This window comes from Podarcis bocagei (genome assembly GCF_964188305.1).
Source record: "Podarcis bocagei genome assembly, chromosome: 14".
Taxonomy (NCBI): Eukaryota; Metazoa; Chordata; class Lepidosauria; order Squamata; family Lacertidae; genus Podarcis; species Podarcis bocagei.
The window spans coordinates 5,637,086-5,661,401 of record NC_138139.1 but is presented as its reverse complement, the minus strand read 5'-3'; the positions used below and the strand labels follow the sequence as shown (position 1 = coordinate 5,661,401).

General features: G+C 46.9%; 1 protein-coding gene across 7 annotated transcripts in view; it reads left to right on the top strand.

The window, feature by feature from the left end:
- FAM81A (family with sequence similarity 81 member A) overlaps nt 1–24,316 on the top strand; it is a 46,426-nt gene that overhangs the window by 12,874 nt on the left and 9,236 nt on the right. For 5 of the 7 annotated variants that reach the window (XR_014002108.1, XM_081170655.1, XM_081170656.1 and 2 more), the window contains 6 exons: nt 1,132–1,201; nt 3,768–4,041; nt 5,575–5,693; nt 17,991–18,120; nt 22,743–22,849; nt 23,989–24,124. Coding sequence is in view for 6 of the 7 variants with exons in the window: in XM_081170655.1 (XP_081026781.1) it covers nt 1,132–1,201; nt 3,768–4,041; nt 5,575–5,693; nt 17,991–18,120; nt 22,743–22,849; nt 23,989–24,124 (836 nt within the window). In the remaining variant the exon portion in view is untranslated. Of the gene's footprint in view, nt 1–664; nt 797–1,131; nt 1,202–3,767; nt 4,042–5,574; nt 5,694–17,990; nt 18,121–22,742; nt 22,850–23,988; nt 24,125–24,316 lie in introns of those variants that run through there. The other 2 variants (XM_081170658.1, XM_081170659.1) reach the window with 2 other exon arrangements.

The following is a 24,316-nucleotide window of genomic DNA, read 5'->3' as shown; positions in this document are numbered from 1 at the left end:
AAACTCATACAAGCAATTCACTAAGATTTATTTCATCTGGTGACAGCTCTAAAGCATCTAGATTAAAAATAAATAAATAGAGGCAAAAACTGCAAGGATAGCTACACAAGACATTCCCCAGTATGTTTTTTATTGTTTTATTTACTGAATTTATATACTGCCCTATATCTGCAGGTCACAGGATAACATCAGAATATAAAACCACAAAATGCATACTCAAATAATTAAAAAAACAACCACCACCACCACCCAACACATTTTAAAAGGGCATAATATGTCAATCAAATCAACCAAAAGCCTGGTTAAAGAGGAACGTTTTTGCCTGGTGCTTAAAGGTGTATAATGAAGGCTCCAGGCGAACCTCCCTGGGGAGAACATTCCACAGGCGGGGAGCCACTGCAGAAAAGGCCCGTTTGTGTGTTGCCACCCTCTGGATCTCTCAGACTCTCTGCCCTGGGACACCAGCCCAAACTAGGAGGTCCTGCAATGATTCTGCAATTGCTCTGGCTGAGATTCTGGAAGTGGACTGGCCATGTTATAGTCCTAGCTCAATCTATTTCCCAATAAATGGGCTGTTGCTCAGGGGGAGCATACTTCTTTGCAGGCAGAAGCTCCTCATTTCAGTCCCTAGCAGCACCTCCAGCTAGGGCTGGGAGATACCCAACCCCAAAATCCTAGAGAACCAGGGCTGCCCATCAGGACATGGGCCCACTCCTGACTCAATATTAGCAGGCCTTCCTGTATTCCATCAGAGTGCCAGGGCCTAACACATCCTCTTTTGGACCTCTGCACACAGGTAAGCTTTACATGCATGTTCAATATGGGAACAGCGTCCTCATGTGCTCCTGATAGTGTAGGCCTAAGCCTCTTTGGTGCAATGCCAGGCGTCTTGGCCCATGTGTTACTCCCATGTGTTTTGCTTCTGCCCAACCCACGTTGCAGATAACCCTGGGAGCCTCCACAAGCCACTGCCTTCTCCATGGGGAAGCTTTGTGCTGTCTTGGCTGTGCAGATTCCAAAAGTGCCCTCTAACAGTGGCATTGCTGGCGTGAAGTGGCTGTTCTGTGCCAGCTATAAACAGATGAATAATTTAACTGCTTCAGTCATGTTGTGTTGCTGTTTCCCCAACAGGCATAAATTCTTGGAAAGAGAGGATGGCACAGCGAAGCCCAATATTCTCCACACTCGGCCCAACTGAAAGGTATCCTGAGGCATGTGAGGGAACTGGCTTTGGTGGTGTGGCAGAGGGTGTGTGAGGTGTGTGTGTGTGATTTGAAATATTTATTTATTGAAGGTTTCCCAGACCCGGTAGCCCCCTCCATATGTTGCTGGACTCCAGCTTGCATCACTGCCAACCATTGAATGTGCTTGCTGGGAATAATGGGAGTTGGAGGTCAAACAACATTTGGTGAGGAAGGCCCATTTACTCTATGCCCATCCTTCCATGGAGCTCTTACAGGGTCAGGACAAATCTCAGGGGCAAAAGGACAGGTTCTTTGCTTGCAGAACATCCCAGGTTCAGTGCATGTCAGGAAACACATAGGGTTCATGTTTCCCCACTATGGTGCATTTTCAGGTTTAGCTCAGCTGAGTGTGAGTGGGGCCAAAAGAGGACTTGCCTGTTTGGACCCAGAGACTTTTGCCCATTGCTAGGGAGCAGCCATGAGAGGGGGCCTCTTGCCTTCCAGCTCTCCTTGTAGGCTTCATCCTGATAACGTCTGATTGGCTGATGTGGGAAGGAGGATGCGGGGTTCAATGGATCTTGTTTAGGGCTGGGAGATATATTGATATATCATCCAAAACTGGTTTGAAGTCCATATTGTGATATCGGTTTCATAATTTTTGACCTGCCAATACATCGCAAATCATGATGTGTGTGTTTGTGTGTGTGCTATGCAGGAATTACAATGTGGGGGAAACCGTGCTGCCAGCCAATGCCTCTACATAGCTCCATCCTTATTTCAGACATCGTGATACAGTGGTACCTCGGGTTACATACGCTTCAGGTTACATACGCTTCAGGTTACATACGCTTCAGGTTACAGACTCTGCTAACCCAGAAATAGTGCTTCAGGTTAAGAACTTTGCTTCAGGATGAGAACAGAAATTGTGCTCCGGCGGCGCGGCAGCAGCAGGAGGTCCCATTAGCTAAAGTGGTGCTTCAGGTTAAGAACAGTTTCAGGTTAAGTACAGACCTCTGGAACGAATTAAGTACTTAACCCGAGGTACCACTGTATATGAGGGACGCGGGTGGCGCTGTGGGTAAAAGCCTCAGTGCCTAGGGCTTGCCGATCGAAAGGTCGGCGGTTCGAATCCCCGCGGCGGGGTGCGCTCCCGTTGCTCGGCCCCAGCGCCTGCCAACCTAGCAGTTCGAAAGCACCCCCGGGTGCAAGTAGATAAATAGGGACCATTACTGGCAGGAAGGTAAATGGCGTTTCCGTGTGCTGCGCTGGCTCGCCAGATGCAGCTTTGTCACGCTGGCCACGTGACCCGGAAGTGTCTCCGGACAGCGCTGGCCCTTGGCCTCTTGAGTGAGATGGGCGCACATCCCTAGAGTCTGTCAAGACTGGCCCGTACGGGCAGGGGTACCTTTACCTTTACCACTGTATATCACAATGTTTAGTTGGTGATGTATCACAATGTTGATCACCCAGCCCTAATCTTGTCTCTGGTAGGACACTTCCTAAGAGCCACAAAAGCTCCAGTACCCATCAGGCAGTGGAATCAGTAGCAGGCCAAGATCTGAGCACAGAGCTGTATTCAAAGGAGGACTAGGCCAAGGATGCATTTGGCTGCAGAGCAAGTGGATAGGAAACATGGGATAAGAGCAGCCAAAATGATCAAGGGGATGGAACAACTCCCATATGAGGAAAGGTTGCAGTATTTGGGGGGTTTTGGTTTAGAGAAAAGGCAAATAAGAGGTGACATGATAGATGTGTATAATAGAGGATTAGACAAATTCATGTCGGAGAAAGCTATTAATGGCTACTAGCCATCATGGTTCTGCTCTGCCTCTATCGTCAGAGGCATTTATGGTTCTGAATCCAGTTTAGAAAACCATGGGAGGGGCGTGTGCTCATGTGCTCAGCTCCTGCTTGTGACTTTTCCAGAGGCATCTGGTTGGTCAATGTGAGAATCGGGTCCTGGACTACATGGGCCACTTTCTGCCAGACCCAGGAGGCTCTTCCTAGGTTCTTACAACTGGCCGGCACACATGGAGACAGAAGAGGAACAAGAACTGATGCTTGGAGAGACTAAAAGCCACACAGGCAAGGCCGGAATTTGGCTCTTGCTGAGGTGAAGATCTGAGCCTGACCCAAAATCAATTTTCACCAGTCCGGATGAGGGGAACTGATTCACTACCAGTTGTGTGGATCCCTTCTGGTCCTTGGGAGCATAATCCTGCTCCTCTCATGGCTCACAACAATGCTGCACAATACACAGACCAGTGCACATCCTGGCTGATTCTGGTGCACAATAGACAGTTAATTATAATGGCTTGAGCAGTGTAGTGTAATGGTTAGAGTGCTGCACTATGTATTCAAATTCAAATCCTCGCTCACTCCGTGTTCACTGGGTGACCCTGGGCCAGTCACTGTCTCTCAGGCTGACCTGCCGCATAGTGTCATTGTGACAATGAAATGGCAGAAGGTGCTTTATTGACCTCCTTGGAGGAGGGGGAAGATAAGATATTGTAGAAGTAAGTGGGGTGTCGGATAAGTACTTGCTCCATAAAACCAAGCATCTCCATCACTTCCTTCTTTTAGACGAATCCGGAACATCCCCCTCCACAGCCAAGCTCTGACAGCCATTCCTCTTGGGTCAGCGAGACTCGTGGACCAGCTAGAAGACAGGATTCTCAGCCATGAGAAGACGACAGCCGCCCTTGTGGAACACGCTTTTCGCATCAAGGAAGACATTGTTTGCACGCTGCATAGGATGCAGAACAAAGGCGGAGGGGACCGGCTGGCCAGGCAGCTCTTGGAGGAGCACATCCGCAACATCACAGCCATCGTCAGGCAACTGAACCGGGACATTGAGGTCAGTGGTAATTCTCTGGTGGTGTGGTGTACCCAGTCTTCACATTTTAAATTTCTGAAGGTGCGTGGTTTCTTTGTCTTTTTTAAACTTATTATGTTTATATACCACCTTTTCTTCCAAGGAGCTCTGTGTGGCATAGATGGTTCTCCATTTTTATCCTCACAACAGCCCTGTGCGGTAGGCTAGACTGAAAGATAGTGATTAGCTCATGTCACCCTGTGAGCTTCATGGAAATTTGAACCCAGGCCTTACAGGTCATTATCCATCACTAACAGTTACAGCACACAGGTGGTTCAGTCCTAAGAATCTGCAGCCCTTCTTCATGTTTCCCTTTTAATCAAGAGAAAACAAATGTTGGAAATAAATTATTATTTATTGCTTGTTTAGTGCCATCCACGTGCCTAGTGCTTTATAGTGTACAAGTAGACAGTTCGCTGCTGCCAAAGAACCTACAGTCTCAATTTATGCACGGAGGAAAGCAGAGACTGATGCAGAGGTGGTGAGAGCACTGCTGTTGCACTTGGGACCTGCTTGTGGGCATCCCATAATGGGCATCTGCTTGGCCTCTGTGAGATCAGGATGCTGGATTAGATGGGCCATTGGTCTGATCCAGGGAGGCTCCTGCTATGTACTTAGGACATAAACAGGGAAGAAACATGCAATTGTTTCATGTACCTGCCCTTAGGCTTTGGTGCAGGCTTATTTACAGGAAGAACTGGGACAAATTCTTTACAGTTCTATTTGAGAGCACACGAGTACCACACACATAAGATCACACATTTACACACAGTGTTAATTAGTCTGGGATAATTACCATCCCCACTAAGGTACATTGCAGGCAGTCTACTTGTTTTTAATTAATCAAAATATCTGAGATGCATAATTACCACCTTCTGGTTTTTCACCCACAATCACAAAGGACTGCCCCCCATACACACACCACTTGTCGGTGAAGCAACCCCAACTGGCTGTGATATATGGGCAAATAATGCAGTCACATTGGTGGGGTTGACTGTGTGGTTCTTTTACAAGCCAGGTTGATGGGATTGATCATGCATGTCTTTCTCCATGTGTCAACAACATGTATACACAGTCAGCACATAATAAGAGGCATACTAAGGGCCTCTCTCAGCCAGCATCTTCCTTGCCACAGTGGCCAACCAGATACCTCTGAGTAGCCCACAAGCTTAACATGAAGGGAGCACCCTCCCTTTGCAGTTGGTATGTAGCAGCAGAGTGCCTCTGAATAGCAACAAAACTGCCAGTGATAGGTCCATTCTCCATGCCTTCCATCTAACCCTGGTGCCCAAGTAGTTTTTGGACTACAGTTCCCATCAGCCCCAGCCAGCATGGTCTCTGATAAGAGATTTGGGGAGATGCATGAATGTGCATGGGAATTATGGGTCCTGAGGTCAAACCCCAGGGCAAATGGAGCATGTGTGAAGGACTCTTGAGAGCTGACACACTCTATCAGCCTCTCTGCACCACACACTTAAGAGGGGAGTCGCCCATTTCACTCCTCTGCAATTATAGGCTCTACAAGAACAAATCCGTGTCAGGGATAACCTCAGTTACGGAACGAATTCAACACTGAAGAGCCTTGAGATGCGTCAGTTATCTGGTCTGGGAGATCTCAGAGGTCGGGTTACAAGGTAATTTTTTCTTTGTTGTTGTTATTTCTCTAGCAGCTAAAGCAGATTTCTGGGGTTTTGTGGGGAGGTGGGCAGGCAGAATCAGCCATACTTCCAACCACAGCCAGTAAGAGAGTGAACAACATTCCCTGGCACTGAAGCAAACCAGAGAAGCAGCTGCTTCTGCAAAGCTTTGTATGCTTTGGGACTGAATATAAAATGTAGATCAGCCTTACCCAGCCTGAGGACCTCCAAACTTTTTGGACTACAACTCCCATCAGCTCTCACATCATACAGCTGTGCTGACTGGTGCTGATTGGAGTTATAGTCCAAAATATCTGGAGGTCCCCAGATTGGGGAAGGCTGCTGCAGATTCTACGCACTTGTGTTATGGTTCCTCTCCAGTCACGCACAACACCCATAGTAATCAACAGGGTGTTTTGCAAAGGCTTCATCCCAGCCTAAAACATTCAGTTCTTCACAGAAAAAGACCAGCATTTTCAAAACAATGACTCAGGCAAAGTCTTTAGTGGAGGTCTGTTTCTCGTTTTCTCTCCACTATCTTTTTGCCTTCCCCACTTTAAAGAGGACAATGAGAAAATGGTGGCAATACTGATGGGGAATGACTGCCTTTGGGTCACAGCTCAGCAGCTGAAGACTGGTAGACTAAAGGGAGCAATCGGCAAAATTCCCTGTCCATGACAATTTGTTGATCATTTGCTCTCCCACACAAGGAAAGCAAAAATAGCATACTGAAGCATACTGCTTCTGCACATTGAACTGTCAGGTGTTTCTGAAAGCTAGTTATTGTTTTCTTCCTTATAGGTGTCATCATATTCTTTGAAAAATTGTAGGTGTAATTGTAGCAGTGATCAGGGATGTGTATTGTTGTGAGTCAGAAAAAGCAGGCTGCTGCCCTTTGGAGGTAGAACTTGGGGTATCTTGCAGCATGGCAGATGTTCCTTCTTTGTACAAGATTCTGTGAAAACACGGTTGTGAACCAAAAACACACCCACCTGGGGGGTCTGAGCTATTCACTGGCTCTCCACTGCCTTGCTCAAGGCCAGTTTCAGATCTCTTTATAACAAAGATGGGGCAGAGAGAGAGATTTGATTATGGTTGCAAAACTTTCTATGTGAACCTTCTAAAATTGCCCTTACTGAAATCAATACACAAAGCAAGGCACATCTCCGAACATGCTAGGGGAAAGTGTGCAGAAAACACATATATTTGTGAAAACAACACAAAACATGCATTCTATTAAGGAAAATTGCTTGCAAAAATGTGTGTGTTAGGCAAAATTGCATCCTAAATGAAAACGTTAGTGACTAAAATACTGACAACTGTTTGGGAGGACTGTCTTTTTTAATTGCAAATGATGGCCTAGGTGCATTAAACAAAATTTGAGACTGGAACAATGAGGGGGAACCAAAATTGGCAGATACATCCATTCCATGTTTATTCCTATAATTTTGACTGTATTCAATCACCAATTAAATTACTCCTTGGCATGCACATTATATGCATACACATGCATTCCTGAGAATGCAGAAACGTCTTACAACAGGGTGGGCTATTTGTCCATCCAGCCCTGCATTGCCTCCTCCATTCACCTGCTACTTGAACCTTCTACCTGGAGATTCCAGGGACTGAGCCTGGGAACTCCTATGGGGAGGGATCATAGCTCCTTGGCAGATCATTTTTCAGCCCCAGTGGTCCCTAATGAGACCCATGGTAACATACCGTATTTTGCGCCCCATAAGACGCTCCGGCCCATAAGACGCACCTAGTTTTTTGGGGGGGAAATAAAGGGAAAAAATTATTTCCCCCCCAGGCGCGGGGCTGGGGCAGCCCGAGCTTCCCCCGACCCCAGCCCGCAAACAGGCAGCTCTCTGCAAGCCGTGGGAGCCCAGCGGTGGTTCCCGCTGCTTGCGGAGAGATCCGCGAAGCCTGCAGGCGCTGGGATCAGCGCGGGCAGGCTTCGGGATGCCTGCAACTCTCCCCAAGCAGCGGGACCGTTCCCGCTGCTTGCGGAGAGATCCGCGAAGCCTGCAGGCGCTGGGATCAGCGTGGGCAGGCTTCGGGATGCCTGCAACTCTCCCCAAGCAGCGGGAACGTTCCCGCTGCTTGCGGAGAGATCCGCGAAGCCTGCAGGCGCTGGGATCAGCGCGGGCAGGCTTCGGGATGCCTGCAACTCTCCCCAAGCAGCGGGAACGTTCCCGCTGCTTGCGGAGAGATCCGCGAAGCCTGCAGGCGCTGGGATCAGCGCGGGCAGGCTTCGGGATGCCTGCAACTCTCCCCAAGCAGCGGGAACGTTCCCGCTGCTTGCGGAGAGATCCGCGAAGCCTGCAGGCGCTGGGATCAGCGCGCGCAGGCTTCGGGATGCCGGCAACTCTCCCCAAGCAGCGGGAACGTTCCCGCTGCTTGCGGAGAGATCCGCGAAGCCTGCAGGCGCTGGGATCAGCGCGCGCAGGCTTCGGGATGCCGGCAACTCTCCCCAAGCAGCGGGAGCATTCCCGCTGCTTGGGGAGAGGTCCGCGAAGCCTGGAGAGCGAGAGGGGTCGGTGCGCACCTACCGCTCTCGCTCTCCAGGCTTCAGCGAAAGCCTGCATTCGCCCCATAAGACGCACCCACATTTCCCCTTCATTTTTGGAGGGGGAAAAGTGCGTCTTATAGGGCGAAAAATACGGTACACGAAGTTGCATTCACAGACTAAGCCAGACCACATGTCAGTCTACCCCAGAGTTGCTTACTCCAGCCTTCTCTGACCTGGCATGCTCCAGATACCCCCATCATCCCTGACCAGTGGCCATGCTGGTTGGGACTGGTGGCATTAGGAGCCCAGCAACATTTGTAGGGCACCAGATGTTAGGGGGAGGCTGGTCTACTCTGACTGGAAACAGCTCTTTCAGGGACTTAGTGCCCCCCATCTCCATCCTCCATCCAGGGCACAAGAGGCATTATTAAAATGTAAAGATGTAGTCTAGCTTGGCAAGGGCAATTAAGCAGAGTGTGAAGCAGGGTTGATGTGGATTGTGGCCTGGAGAAAGTCCTGGGAGTTTGATAGAGAGTCTTGGTGGACTCCATTCAACCTATGATCCACCACCAGTCTACCGGTATTTCTTTTTGCTGAGGGATCTGAAACATGCCTGTCTCGGGAGACAATGGAAGAGTGTGCCTTTGGGGGTGAAGTCAGACCATTGGAGAGTTATAGCACCTGCTGTGGCTGTAGAGACCAATATGAGAGTGACGTGTTTTGTTGCTGCTGGGGCAGTTGAAGGCATCCAGTTGTGCTGATGCAGGTGCAGGGTGATATTTTTTCTTTCTTTGCTCCTCCCAGGAGTCATTCCTCCTTTGGTCACTGCTGTAGATACACAATCAGACTGATTATCTCCAGGTGCTGCGGTTATCTGCAAGGGATTCCCACATGGCACGATTAATGTTGCCAGCCTTCATGTCACATTTGCAGACATCTTTGTAATGCAAATGTGGTCTGCCAATGGGCCTGGTACTTGAAGCCAGCTCCCCATAGAGCACATCCTTGGGGGTCCTGCCATCTTCAAGTTGTGGACATGACCAAGTCAGTGTAGATGTTGCTGAGACAGGAGTGTGAACATGCTGGGAATGTGGACTTGAGAGAGCACATCTTTATTTGAGACTCTGTCCTGACATTTGACGCCCAAAATCTTCCTGATGCAGCACATGTGGAAAGTGTTTAGGCATCACTCCTGAGTGTTGTCAGTTACCCACAACTCACTTCCATAAAGCAGTGTGTTCAACACACAAACCTGGTAGATCTTCATCTTGGTATTGGTTGTTAGCTTCACATTCTCACTTACTCTTTTGGAGAGCTGAGTCAGTGCCACAACTGCATTGCCAATACACTTGTCCTGCTCAGTGTCAGTTGAGAGGCTGCTAGTTATGGAGGAGCTTAAGTAGAAAAAATCATCTACCACCTAAAGAATGTGGTAACCAATGCTGATTTGTGTGGAGTGCTCAGTGGCATAGTGTGGGGAGGGGCTGAGGGAGCCGTCACCCTGGGTGCACTTTGGGGGGCACATCACAGCGCCCTGCCCCGTTGTGAGCTGTTGCACCCTGGCTCCTGCAAGCCCAATGCCGCTCACAAAAGCAGCGCTGAGCTTGCAGGGGCCAGGGTGCACACCTACTTGCGGCACCCTGCATCGTTTTTGCAAGTCTTGCAAAGCGACACTGAGCTTGTGGGGCATAAGGCCAAACTCCATGCAGGCTTGGGCAAAATGGTTGATGGGTCTCTGCAGAGCTTCCTCAGAGTACACTGTCAAGGCTGGGATGTAAGACCAAGCCAGAGATAATGGTTTGTTTACTCTCAGCACAAGCCAGGAGGAAATCAAATGGGCACGGTTTATGGCTTGCAGTGTTGTGTGAACATGACCAAAGGCTAGCCACGTGACCACTCTCAGGATGTTTTGTTGCTCCGAATAATGGCAGTGTAAGACCTGAGGAGCATAGTCCAGGATCCTTTGCAGGTGGGACCAGTTGCAGAGCATTCACTGGGAACTCAAGACCCTCAAAACATCCAATGTCCCAATAACAGCACAGCACACCTTGCAATGCCCGTGAGAGGCTTTTCAGCTTGCATGCCCCACAGGCGAAGGGTTCCTAGCTCAGCCCCCCCCCCCCAAGCTCCTGAATCTGTAGCTTAGCAGAGGGTGTTGAGCCACACCTCTTGAGCTGCATGCTTCTTCATTGGCACCCTAAAAACATTTGCCACTTTGGTTGCTCTTGCAGTATGTCCTGCCACTGACTCCAGCATATGTAACACAGCTGAGCTGTGGGCAGAGAGAGGTCACATTCTCCTGCTATTGCTTTCTATCCCCCATAACTGGCTCTGAATGTTCGACTGCCTCTGAATGTGGAAGTTTCATGCAGCTCTCATTGCTAGCCATGGATGGAGTGACTGATCCCCCGCAAATCTGACTAACCCCCTTTCAAAGCTGTGCCAGGAACTCTGGAGGATCACACTGACCATCCTCTGTTGCACTGGAACAGGCTGTTCAAAGAGGCACATCATGCCGCGACGGAGGCCAGGGAGGGCCCACCTTACTTCAAAACATCTTTTCTGTGCCTTCCTCACAGAGCGCGAGGCGTGTTGTTTGGCACAGCTTTGGCAGGAGTAATAGAACAGTGAGTTTTTTCACATTATGCAGCCGCTTCTTAGAACTGTCAGAGATTTTAAAAAGGCTTTTCAGCTACACAGTGGAAGAAGCCCTCCCTTTACCCCTTTGAGATCTGGAAGACAGCACTGTGCCATAATTTTATAGTTTATTTTAGACACTCACTCTGGTTTGTCAAGATTATACTGTTTACTAGCAAAGCAAACTATCTGGCACTGAAAACCAGCTCTTTCCAATTGCTTTTGTTGCTGCTGAGCCTACCTGCCGCTGCTGTTTTTCAAATCTAGATCCTTTCAAAGGTTTGCAAACTGATCATTCTTTCTATGAGTCCAAATCAGATGTTGGGAAACATATTCAAAACAGGAGGTGTTAAAAAATGCTTGAGTAATTTAAAAAAAAAAATCACATTTTTTTACTTGTAGGAATAGAACAGGCAAACCTTAATGTGTGTAGCACAATCCTACATCTATTTACTCAGAAGTAAGCTCCACTGTGCTCAGTGGGGCTAAGTGTGTTTAGGATGGCAGTAGACATGCTAGTCTGTTGCAGCAAAAACAAAGAGTGTTTTGTGGGTGCTCACAAATTTATTATGGCAAAAGTGTTGTTGTTGTTGTTTAGTCGTTTAGTCGTGTCCGACTCTTCATGACCCCATGGACCAGAGCACGCCAGGCACTCCTGTCTTCCACTGCCTCTTGCAGTTTGGTCAAACGCATGTTAGTAGCTTTGAGAACACTGTCCAACCATCTCGTCCTCTGTCGTCCCCTTCTCCTTGTGCCCTCCATCTTTCCCAACATGAGGGTCTTTTCCAGGGAGTCTTCTCTTCTCACCAGGTGGCCAAAGTTTTGGAGCCTCAGCTTTAGGATCTGTCCTTCCAGTGAGCACTCAGGGCTGATTTCCTTAAGAATGGAGAGGTTTGATCTTCTTGCAGTCCAGCTTCCTCAACCTTGGCCTTCCAGATGTTTTGAGACTACAATTCCCATCATAGCTAGGGGTCATGGGAGTTGTAGGCCAAAAACATCTGGAGGGCTGAGGTTGAGGAAGCCTGGTGTAATTACATTATTAAGAGGGGCCATTCTCAAAAAAGTTACCTTAATTCAGCTCACAGTCCATTGAATCTCTTCATTTACTGTAATTCAACCTTTCACATTGCCTAAAACTTTGCACACAGTGCAATCCGATACACGTCTACTCATAAGCAAGTCCTACTGAGTTCTGTAGGACTTATTTCCTAGTAAGAGTGCATGAAATTATAAGCCAACACACTTAACTGTTTTGATTTGCTGACTGCTGTACCCATGAAAAAATCAGGTAACTAAAAAAGCCAAAAAACATTTGTGAAGTATATTGCTTAGCACATGTTAACACTTGACCCTTTTCCAACTAAAGAAAAGGGGTTATTATTTTATATGGGGGAAAGTTTTTATTATTTCTAATTTGTGCCCTTGAATACTGCACTATGTTTTAGAAATGACCTCATTTCAAGTTAGCCTATGCCAAAAAATATATTTCTTATTTGGCCTTCCTGCAAAAAACCCCTATTGGTTGGAAAAAGTTATTTCCTGGAGCAGAAATCATTTCCACCACAATGGTGTGTGGGCTTAGCCGTATATTTTATAAATCCATTTCTCTGTGTGCGCGCCATGTTGACGCTGCAGTAGTGAAATTAGACCTGAATTTAGGTGACAGCAGCCCTTCTGGCAAGCAGGTTTTCTGCAGGGAGGAGGGGAAGAACCGAGAGCATCAGTTGCTGATGCAGCAGCACCTAAGGCACATCTACACTTTCGTTTGTACTGCAATTCCTAGGCACGAGTCCAATAGGTTTTTCTTTTCTCCTACTGCTTTCACAGGGAAAACTTGTTGTTTACTGCTGATTCAGAACAAATGCCAACCTGTGCCTAGACAAATGGAAGTGTGAATGAGCCCCTGGCTGGAAAAGGGGCAGGAAAGTTAACGCTAGGGCACAGAGCTGCAGTTAACTCTGGGACTCCCTCACTCTTGGGATAGGTAAAGGTAAAGGGACCACTGACCATTAGGTCCAGTCGCGGATGACTCTAGGGTTCTGGCGCTCATCTCACTTTACTGGCCGAGGGAGCTGGCGTTTTTCTGCAAACAGCTTCTGAGTCATGTGGCCAGCATGAACCAGCGAACCAGAGCAGCGCCATTTACCTTCCCGCCAGAGCGGTACCTATTTATCTACTTGCACTTTAATGTGCTTTCGAACTGGTAGGTTGGCAGGAGAAGGGACCAAGCAACGGGAGCTCACCCCGTCGCAGGGATTCGAATCGCCGACCTTCTGATCAGCAAGCCCTAGGCTCAGTGGTTTAGACCACAGCACCACCCATGCTGGAAAAGGGGCAGGAAAGTTAATACTAGGGCACAGAGCTGCAGTTAACTCTGGGACTCCCTCACTCTTGGGATAAGAGAGGGTGTAATGACAGATCTTCCCTAGTAGGCCCCCTCCCAGTGCAACAAATTAAGCTAGCAGAGGGAACACTAGCAGGTTAGTCATTTGCAGGCATCTTAATACTAGTTTCTGGAAGCCACAGGAGGGGAGAGTGCTTTTGTGCTCATGTCCAGCTTGCCAGCATCCCACAGGCACTTCTCTATCCACTGTGAGAACTGACTGCTGGACTAGATGTATGGAGAATGTTGTGGCCCAAATGCCACGCAGAGGAGACGATTATAATAGGTTTTAGGGCAAAAGAGTGTGCGTAAGAAAGGTATTGATTGCTAAAGCCAGACAATTATCTAGCTATCTAGCATTTGTATACCGCCCTATACCAGCATGCTTATCTGGAGCATACATGGGGTTTATTTCTGGGTAGCAGGGAGAGAAAGCCTTTCAGAAACCACTTTTTCGTGAGAGTTGGGAAGAGCTGGTGGCTTTTGTGCAGGCAGCTAAAGCCAGTTCAAAAGAGGGACTGTGTACCCCAAATTCACTTTTTACTAGACAGATTTGGATGTTTCTTGAACAGAAGCCTTCCTTGACCTGATGTCCTCCAAAAGTTTTGGATCACAGCTCCCACCAGTCCCAGTATCATATAACCTTGTTGGCTGAGGCTGATGGGATTTGTAGCCCAGAACATCTGGAGAACATCATGGAAAGCGAAGTCTCTGGCAAGCTGTTTCCCCCTCTCTTGAAACACGCACACAAATATAATATATTTATATGCAGCAGAATGATCTGAGGATCCACAATGCAGGTACTTATTGAAGCTAAGCAGGCCTGGGTCTGCTCAGTGCCTAGATTGGAGACGTCTTTGAGTTCCATGTGATGGTCAGTGTTGGACTGGAACATGGGATTCCAGGGTTCAAATCCACACTCTGCCATGAAGCTCACCATTTTATGTTACCTATGGATTTTTGTATTGCTGTGCAGCTAGGAATCTCTTGGTAAGAGTCAAGGTTGGCTGCCATCCATCACAGTAGTTTCTGAGGAAGCACCAAAATGAAAACATAGCCTGGAATTTTTACCCTATTAAATTTGCTGCCGCGTGGAATTTGTACATCAGCTTTATTTGATGCATCAGACATGCCACCTGTCTTCACACATGTGGAATTCATATAACTTATATTGGACTATTATTTATGTTACATACAGTTTTCATGGACTGTTATTTCTGTTTTAGATAGCCTTCATATTGGTTGTTCAATAAAACTTAAATTTTGTATCATGTTGCATTTTCATTGATACGTGGGTCTTCAGTTGTTTATTGGTTGTTATCCATATCTGTATCACATTATATCATATTATGCTGGAGGCTTGAGTCCACTGTTGTATATGAGCTTTATCACCTATTTATCATTTTTGTCATTGATTGGTCCGTGGCTTGTATATTTTGTATGCGTTATGGAGGGAACTCCTCCTTTTGGTTTACTGTGAATTCCCCACTCAGCCGACGAAGCTCACTGAGTGAACGTGGGCCACTTCCTGTCTCTCAGCCCAACCTCCCTCACAGGGCTTTTGCTAAGGACAAAATGAGGCGTGAGGGAACCAGGCCCACCACCATGATCTCCATGGATGAAACATCAGCAGAGAGGGGTCCTCTTTCAGTTCTCTTGCCTTCAGGGGGTGGGGCTGGGGGGCTGGGAGAGGGCCTTCTCGGTGGTACCCAAATGCTGTGGAATTCCCTTTTCACAGAGGTGTGTCTCACACCACCTCCTGACACGGATCCCCCCCCCCAAATGCCACTGCCTGTCCCCCCAACAAAAGTCCTGGCTATGCCCATGTCTTGACCCTGGCCTTTGACCCCAGAGAGGTATGGCTTTAGGACCCACCCTATTCTTTTGATTGTAAATTGTTATAACTGGTTCTAATGTTTACATTGTTGTAACCTGCCCTGGTGAAGTCCATTTAGCCCAGCAAGCGGGATGGAGGGGGCTTCAGTGCTCACCCATTGTTAATCCACAGAAACTGCTATTCCATGGCACATTGTTTCTTTCTTTCTTTTTTAAAAATATTTTTATTAAGCAATTTCAACTTAACAAATTATCAAACCATGTAATCACATACATTATTTTCCCCCTTCCACCCATCCCTCCCTCCCCCAACCACCAGGGACTTCCCACAGCTCCTCTCTCTGATTTCTCTGCACATATTATTCTCTGCATGTTATAAAATTATACCTATCCTTGCCTTGTCTATCTATCATGTTATCAACCAATAAATTTGTGTATGTTTATTCAAAACCTGCCAAGGAGTCCAGTTCATTTTGTTGTCTTTTTAGATAATTTATGAAAAGCTCCCATTCTTCCTTAAAGTCACAGTTGTCCTTGTCCCGGAGTTTGTATGTCAGTTTAGCCAACTCTGCATAACTCATCAATTTTTCTTGCCACTGTTCTTTCATTGGGATTTCCTCATTCTTCCATCCTTGTGCTATCAAGACTCTTGACACTGTTGTCGCATACATAAAAAATTATTTTTTTTTTCTTGGCAGGTCTTTGTCCTACAATCCCTCACAAAAATGCTTCTGGTTTTTTTTACAAATGTCATTTTAAACATTTTTTTTCAATTCATTGTATATCATTTCCATTTTTTAAAACTTCTCTACATTCCCACCACATGTGATAAAAAGTCCCTTCTTTTTCTTTACATTTCCAACATATGTTTGACCCAATTTTATACATTTTTGCTATCTGTACTGGTGTAATATAACATCTATACATCATTTTCATGTAATTTTATTTCAAAAGAGAACAGTCTGTAAATTTCAAATTTACTTTCCACAATGGCACATGGTTTCTTGAGACAGAAGTTCTATATAGCCATTGTGATTTCCAGCTACAGAATAATACAGAAGGGCCACAAAATAATAGAATTGTCGCCTTGGAAGGGACCACGAGGGTCATCTAGTCCAACCTCCTGCAACGCAGGAATCTCTCGCCCCAATGCAGGGCTTGAACCAGAGGCACTGGGTATAGCAAGTGCAAGGGGCTACAGCCCCCTCAATATTTTGAGGCAGGGTGCTGACCCTCCCCATACTGAGGGGGCCGCCCTCCCCCGCTGCCCCCGCATGGCAGGTGGGGGCAGGAGGAGGGTGATTTTCGCTCCATGTGCCCCTGCTGCGATTGCCAGTGTCCTAGCAGGGATGGCCCATGTGTGTGGCATCATGCACGCATGACTCCCTCCCCCCCCCCAATGTTGGGCCCAACTCGGCATGCCTGGCTCGCACCCATAGCCCTGAGATTAAGTGTCTCATGTTCTACCGACTGAACTGTTCCAGGGATGTTTTCTATTTGAAGAATGGAAGCTAACTAAGTTGTAGCTGGTGTGTGTGTGTGTGTGTCCAACAACATTTTAAGACCCACAGATGTTCCAACTCTGCCAAAATTTTATATAAAACACAGGACCTAGGTCTATTATCTCAGCAGTTTCTATATTCAACAACAGTTAATTGTGCACATGGAAATCCATTCCCCATGTTTGTCGTATAACTCAGTTACCAGATACAATTTTGTCCAGCATCTCTCTCTGACGTGAGCGTAACTAAGCCAGTGGCTGCCAGCTGTGACACAGCTGCACCAGAAGAGAACAGCCGATGGTATTATGAACAGAAACAGGCCAGGCAGGGAGGTGCAAATGAGGAGGTGATTACACATGTGGAGAAGTTGCAGGATCAAAAGGAAGTGGAGACCTGGGCTTTAGGGTATTCACACGAGAACCCATTTTCAAAAAAGTTTGGCTCTGTGTGGACACTGCACGATAGAACCTCCACAGAGAGGATCAACACTGAATCCACTCTGACACCTTTGTGGCTGGCTTCAGTGGCAGAGCATCACTTTTGCATGCAGAAGGTCCCAGGTTCCATCTCCAGGTGGGGCTGAGGGAAAACTCCAGCGTGAAATCCTGGAGAGCTGCTGCCAGTCACTGTAAGGTAAAGGTAAAGGGACCGCTGACCATTAGGTCCAGTCGTGGCCGACTCTGGGGTAGCGGCGCTCATCTCGCTTTATTGGCCAAGGGAGCCGGTGTACAGCTTCCAGGTCATGTGGCCAGCATGACTAAGCCGCTTCTGGCGAACCAGAGCAGCGCACGGAAACACCGTTTACCTTCCCGCCAGAGCAGTACTGTACCTATTTATCTACTTGCACTTTGATGTGCTTTCGAACTGCTAGGTTGGCAGGAGCAGGGACCGAGCAACGGGAGCTCACCCTGTCGCGGGGATTCGAACCGCCGACCTTCTGATCGGCAAGTCCTAGGCTCTGTGGTTTAACCCACAGTGCCATCTGTGTCCCACGCCAGTCACTGCAGACAACACCAAACTAGATGGACCAATGGTCTGCCTCAGCAGAAGGCAGCTTCCTGCCGTCACCACCACCATGAACTTGTCTTTGGTCGCCACATTCTGTGGCAGCAGATTCTGTAAATGTATTATGTGCAGAATTTCTTTTTAAAATCTGGGCTGAATCTACTGTCAAACCTTCTGCTTTTCTTATGAGTAAGTTGGCATAGGTTCAGAGTGTGAGTTTGAAAACCTCCATGTGCCAGAAGTGTGTCTGAATTCAAACTTCTTCTTTTTTAAAGAGTAATAAAATTATCAACAATTATCAACAATTCTAGTCTGTGATAGTGTGGCAGGTAAGGTGAGTATTTTTGGAATAAGCTGCTGGGAGGCAAGCGAAAAAGTGCCTATGACAACTCCAAATAATCCCTGTTGTTCCTGAATAGGTGTGATACTGGGTTAGCCAGATTGTCTGCTGAACACAAAGTTACCTACGAAAGACTACAGAACCTAAGCAAAGATCAGCAGGCGACCAAGTTGATATTGGAGTCTAAAATAAAAGAAGCAGAAATACAGGTAAGATATGAAAAAACAATGGATCCCAATAATTCTTAGTTACTGTTTTAGATGTATCTGCTTTTCAGTTATGAATATCAGGGAAAACTGGAATATTTTTCCAGTTGTAAAAAAATTCTCGGCATAGAGCATCCACAGCTGAAAAAGTGAACACAACCCTCAGCTCCATGAAGGAGAGCAGAGTGTCCAGATCTTTTCCTCTTTATTCCATGCTGGACAGATTGCACCTAGGGTACTCTGTCCAGTTCTGGGTACCACATTTAAGAAGAGTGTAGACTGATGGGAATGTGTCCAGAGAAGGGTGCTCAGGATGGAAACCAAGTCCTATAAGGAATGGCTGAAAAATCGGGGTCTAGTTAGCCCGGAGAAGAACAGATGAAGGGGAGATGTGATGGCAGTTTAAGCTATCCGACGGGATGTCTTGCACACAAAAGATGGAGCAGGCATTTGTTCTCTCTCGGGCCGGAGTAGCAGGACTGACATCAAGGATGGAAAGCAAACTGGAGTGAGACAAACCATGAGCTCAGGATCTGACAGCATGCTAAGTCAAGCCATAGTTTAGTGCAGCCAGCTGTTCAGCAGCAGCAGGACCAGAAGATGAGCAAAGTGGCTGTGATCTGTCTGGGTCCACACACCCACACTAAACCATGATTTGGCTTATTGATGCATATGAACCACCTACACACACACATATTAGTACAGAGCGGGGAAATTGTAGGCTGTGTGCCCAGATGGTCACGAAATGCAAAAGACAAGAGTCTGTGACAATTCCATGTAAGCAAGAGATGTGCATTGACCATTTAGAAGAGCAATAACTGACAAAGGTGGGATCTGATTGTCCAGGGAGGGTCTTTTGAGAGGTGGTAGTCTCTGTTGAGTGTTTTGAAGAGAGAGCGCTGCCACAGCTTGGAGAAGGTGACACACCACACCTCCAGCTAAGGAGTTGTGGGGGACAGAGCCTGATGCCAACAGTGCATGTACAAAATGATTGGCAATGGAGAATGGGAGACAAAGAGAGCTGTGAGACAGCTGAAGACACCTGGAAGCTGAGAGGCTTCTCTCCTGGAAGCTGATTTGGGTTAGTGGATCTGTTGCTTTCCAGGAGTGCCACCTGTTTTCCCTCCACTTATGCTCTGCTGGCATATGTGAATATGAGCCAAATGTTACAAAAACACCTCAGGTCCTCCAGAGGAAACCCAAATTCAGACAGTACACCTGCTGGAAGGTGGGAGCTCGTTTTGGCTTTCCCGGCATTCTGTTTGAGGTGACCCACAAAGCTGCTCACAATGCCAATACAATTCAGGAATGCCCTCTGCTGGAGGCCCACCTGGCTTCATCACTGCTCACCTTTCGACGGTGACAGTTCGTGAAAGTCTTTGTGGCAGATGAATCTCATGTTGTTTGTAGATATGGGCAAATATAGTAGTTGAGGTTATGCGGTTCTGATGCTTTTGCCTTGTTTCATAATTTTTATTAACTGCCTTATATCCTTTGAAATCTGTTTGAATTGGGGAATTGGGGGATTCTTTGGGGATTGGAAGGCAGCAGGAAGAAAATGTCACAAACAGAAAATGTAAATGAGCCACCTGCCAGGCATGCTGTAGCAGCGGATCTCCTGTATTAGCCGAGGTGGATGGATTACATCAGCAATCTCCTACCTTCTCAGACCCAGGATCCACTTTTAACCCAAATGCGCAATTGGGGGCCCATTTTGTTAATCTTTTGCCATATATTTGCATGGTGGTGGTGCCCCTGATGCAACCCACCTTGGATCAGGCCACAGCCTACCAGTGGGTCTGGACACACCAGTTGAAGACCAATGGACCAGATGACCTTTGAAATAACTCCCAACTCTATCTAGAGTTCTATGCACCACAATCCTGCATTTATTTCCCACTGCGTTCTGCCGGATGCCTTTGGGAAAACTGCAAACAGGTCCTGGAAATGTCTTCTGACCCATCTGTCTTCTTGAAGAAAGCTCGTGTTTGTTATCCTGCCTTGCCAAGGCCCACTCACAATCTGGAAAGTCATTTGCAAGGAAATTTGTTCCATAAAAATGTGTAAAGTCATCATCTCTCTCCCCCCCAACACACCCAGCCTGCATTACTCTGCAGCGCTTTCTGTCTATTAGTCACGGTGGAAACACAATCCCATGACATCCAAAACAGCTGTATTTAGACATCTGTGGTTTTCCTCAGTAGGGGAAGGTGGTCATCCTGAGTCCAGCAGGCTGGCTATGCATTCAGATTCTAAACTGGGAAATTAGCCCCCAGTTGACCCATTTTAGTTTTTATCTTCCAAATGCTGTGCAGTCTTAAGATTCAGCAACAGCGATGGTGGGCCTCTTTTGCTCCTGAAATGCCAAACAACCTCCCATCACACTTACACTGTAGTACTAAGCACACCAGCCAGGAGTGGGAGAAGCTATGTGAGGCTGCAATGAAATCAACCAGATATGTTCCTTTTTGCTACATTTTGAGCGTGGCCAAAAAGTGTGGCTAGAGATATATATATATTTTAATAAATAAAATTGTTATTGTTTCACTGCTTCCAGGGTAGCCTGCAACAAGCAATAGAAAACAGCTACCCTTGCCCTCAAAGGCAGAATATATAAATAAATACACATTATCTGGAATGAGGCAGTTTCGTGCTACTGGTTTCATGGAGCTTGAGATGAGTTTTCAGTTGCTCCCTGCAAGCAGCAGTTTAGCTTGAGACTGCCATCCTTGGTTCACTTCTTTTTTACACGGGATCCAGTCAGCCCATTTTACCTTGCTGTTTTCTGTATATATAGTGCTATTTGTTAAAAAGAAAAAGAAGAATGAGAAGAAACTAATAATTAACACTCCCCCCCCAAATCCCCCACCCCAGTGGAGAAACAAGGATGTACAACATGAAAGAGTAATTCAGAGAGGCTCATCAAGGAGCAAGTAACAGGCTAGATTACTTGAACCCCTGACCATTAGGTCCAGTTGTGACCGACTCTGGGGTTGCGCGCTCATCTCGCTCTATAGGTTGAGGGAGCCGGTGTACAGCTTCCGGGTCATGTGGCCAGCATGACTAAGCCGCTTCTGGCGAACCAGAGCAGTGCACGGAAACGCCATTTACCTTCCCGCTGAAGCAGTACCTATTTATCTACTTGCACTTTGAGGTGCTTTCGAACTGCTAGGTTGGCAGGAGCTGGGACCCAGCAACGGGAGCTCACCCCGTCGCGGGGATTCGAACCACTGACCTTCTGATCAGCAAGTCCTAGGCTCTGTGGTTTAACCCACAGCGCCACCCGCGTCCCTAACAGGCTACTCATGAGTCCCTAACAGGCTACTCATGAGTAAAAAGTGGGACCTGAAACAAAATGTTGCAGTGCATTCTTTATATCCTCTCAGGAGTGGTCCTGCCAGCCAGCCAGGCTCTCCCCTAGTGGACCATTCCGTTCCGCCCTCCTGACCCTCCCTCCTTTCCATTTTCCTTTTCTGACATTCATCATTGACGGATGAACATGCTTGGTCCACATTCAGCTGGAGTGTTTTAGGCAGCGGCAGGTGGGGAGGGCTTAGTTTTTTCTTTGAAACTTAAAAAACCCCCAACTACTGCAAATATTGGGGTTTATGCCAAGCTCTTGTGTCCCAACGGACCTTTCTCAACTCCAATCATGTCAGTAGTCAGCCTCCTCAGCTTGCTTTTAGAGGGAGTGATTCCCTGCTAGGGGCAGTGAAAGGGGACAAGGGTCCTGCAAGCAGGAAACCTTTAATCAACACTGGAAGTGACCTTTGCTGATCTTGGCTTACTTTGGAGTAAACATTACAAAAAACATCTTAGTTGTGGGGTAAGAGTACTGCTGGATAAGGGAGCACACACTCTCAAGTGCTGTGTGAAATGAGAGCTTTAATTCTGCTGACTGAAAGTCTGCAACAAAGGAACACCTCAGCAGTCTCCAGTGTGCAAGAAAATGCAATCAGCGTAAGTGAATGTATACATATATCTATATATAACCCCATGGTTGGTTACCTGGGTTTGGGAACACGCATCTGTGGTGTCTATTTCTGATCTCTCCTCTCTCTCCCTAGCTAGGAATGTGTGGGTGGTCAGTGCTTCCCTCTCCTCTTGCCCCCGCTTCTGCTGGGTGTTTTTCTATGCAGCACAGTGCTTCTGCTAGTCCCTAGCAAAAGCTCACCATAGTGACAAGATCCAAACTTCAGCCTTCATAGACAAGACATCTGTCTAGCCTCCGAAACAGCCACTTTCTGCGTGATCGTTCAAGTGGGTTTCATTCCAAGCAACCAAAGGTGTAAGGACAGGTGTCCCCTCCCTTGCAGAAAGGGCCAAGATGGCAGATCATCTCCATCCAAAGGGTCTCTATTCTTTGGGGGAAAGGAGGGATCTCTCACAGTGGATCCCTGTTACAGGATGATTCTCATTCACTGGGCGGCCTTTTGTTTTCTTGAAGGATGTTGTGCAGTTGCCTAAAACCAAAATGAAAGAAGCTGTTTTACATACTCTTCCTGTTTCAGCTTCTTTCAGTTTTATCACTTTATCAGTTTTCACGCGTTTAAGATGTGTTTTATCCTTTGAAACCAGGATTAAGTAAACAGCTAGCAGAAGAAATGTTCTTTCCTCCCTTTCAGATTTCTCACCTTTTGAGCAGAATAGAGCAGTCAATCATGCAACAGGAAGCCAAACTGAAGCTCACATATAAAGAGAGCAACCAACAGCTCCACCTTCTGGACACAAAGTGAGTGTCACCATATATTTCAAAATCCATTTTTCTAAATTTGCGAAAGTTTGGTGTGAAACCACAGAAGACTTTTGGGGAAGCAACTTTCTGAGAACTGAAATAAAAGGCTTGTTTGCAAACCACAGTTGTCTATATTTGCATAATGAAAAAAAAAATCAATCAGGAAAAAGGCCTCACGCTACAAAACCTTTTTTAAAAAATTAGACAACTTAATTGGGGATAAGCCTATTAAAGGCTGTTAGTTAAATAAATGGAGCCTCTTTGTTAAAAGGCAGTGAACTTCTAAGTACCAGATGTCAGGGGATGGACAATAGTGGAGAGGAGGGCTGCTTCTGTGTGATCTCCATATTCCCCAGGCTACTGTTCATTGCTGACCACAAATGAAAGTGGAATGCTGAGCTATAATGCAGCAATGGGATAGTTCTTGCCTCTTGAACCTTGCATGTTTCAACATGAGCTCATTCATTTTCTTCAGGTCAGAGTCTTATGAATCCAAAACAATTGTTTTAAAATTCAATTTTGATGTAAGGTAAAGGTAAAGGGACCCCTGACCATTAGGTCCAGTCGTGGCCGACTCTGGGGTTGCAGCACTCATCTCGCTTTATTGGCCGAGGGAGCCGATGTACAGCTTCCGGGTCATGTGGCCAGCATGACTAAGCCGCTTCTGGCAAACCAGAGCAGCGCACGGAAACGCCATTTACTTTCCCGCCGGAGCGGTACCTATTTATCTACTTGCACTTTGACGTGCTTTCGAACTACTAGGTTGGCAGGAGCAGGGACCGAGCAATGGGAGCTCACCCTGTCGTGGGGATTCAAACCGTGACCTTCTGATTGGCAAGTCCTAGGCTCTGTGGTTTAACCCACAGTGCCGCCCGCATCCCATAATTAAACATTAACATTATCTCAGATTTTAAATCACTAACTGATTAACTTGCCAAAATTTGGTATTTTACACTTTATCCTAATGAGGAGTGTTGCCCAAAAAGCCACACTAGAACAATATAAATTTAAATATTTGCAAGGAAATTCATGTCAAGTTAAGATCCCCCCACCAAAAAAATCACTTTAGTTCTGCCAAATTCGTTCAGAGGTCATGTTTAAAAAATATTTCCTCTTAATGCATTTTATTCCCCTAGATTACAGGATGCCATTGATTACCTCAGTAACCAGATCTCATCTGCACGAAGCTGGATGGAACAGGAGCATGACCGGTTTGAGAAAGAGTTTCTGGAGAAGATTGATCAGCTGTCCCTGGCCATTAAGGAAAAAAGTGTACGTTTTGTGTCTTCCAAAAGCTCCTGAAAAGTAATTTTACAATCCTGGCCACCCCCCGCCCCACACAAACACACCTGGAAAGACCTTCACAACCCCGCTTCCAGATCTTGCTATGTGCAATTAGGGCTGGACCTCATGCCTGATATCCAGGGCCGCTCAGCCCAGGGGCTCCCTAAATGACCATCCAGG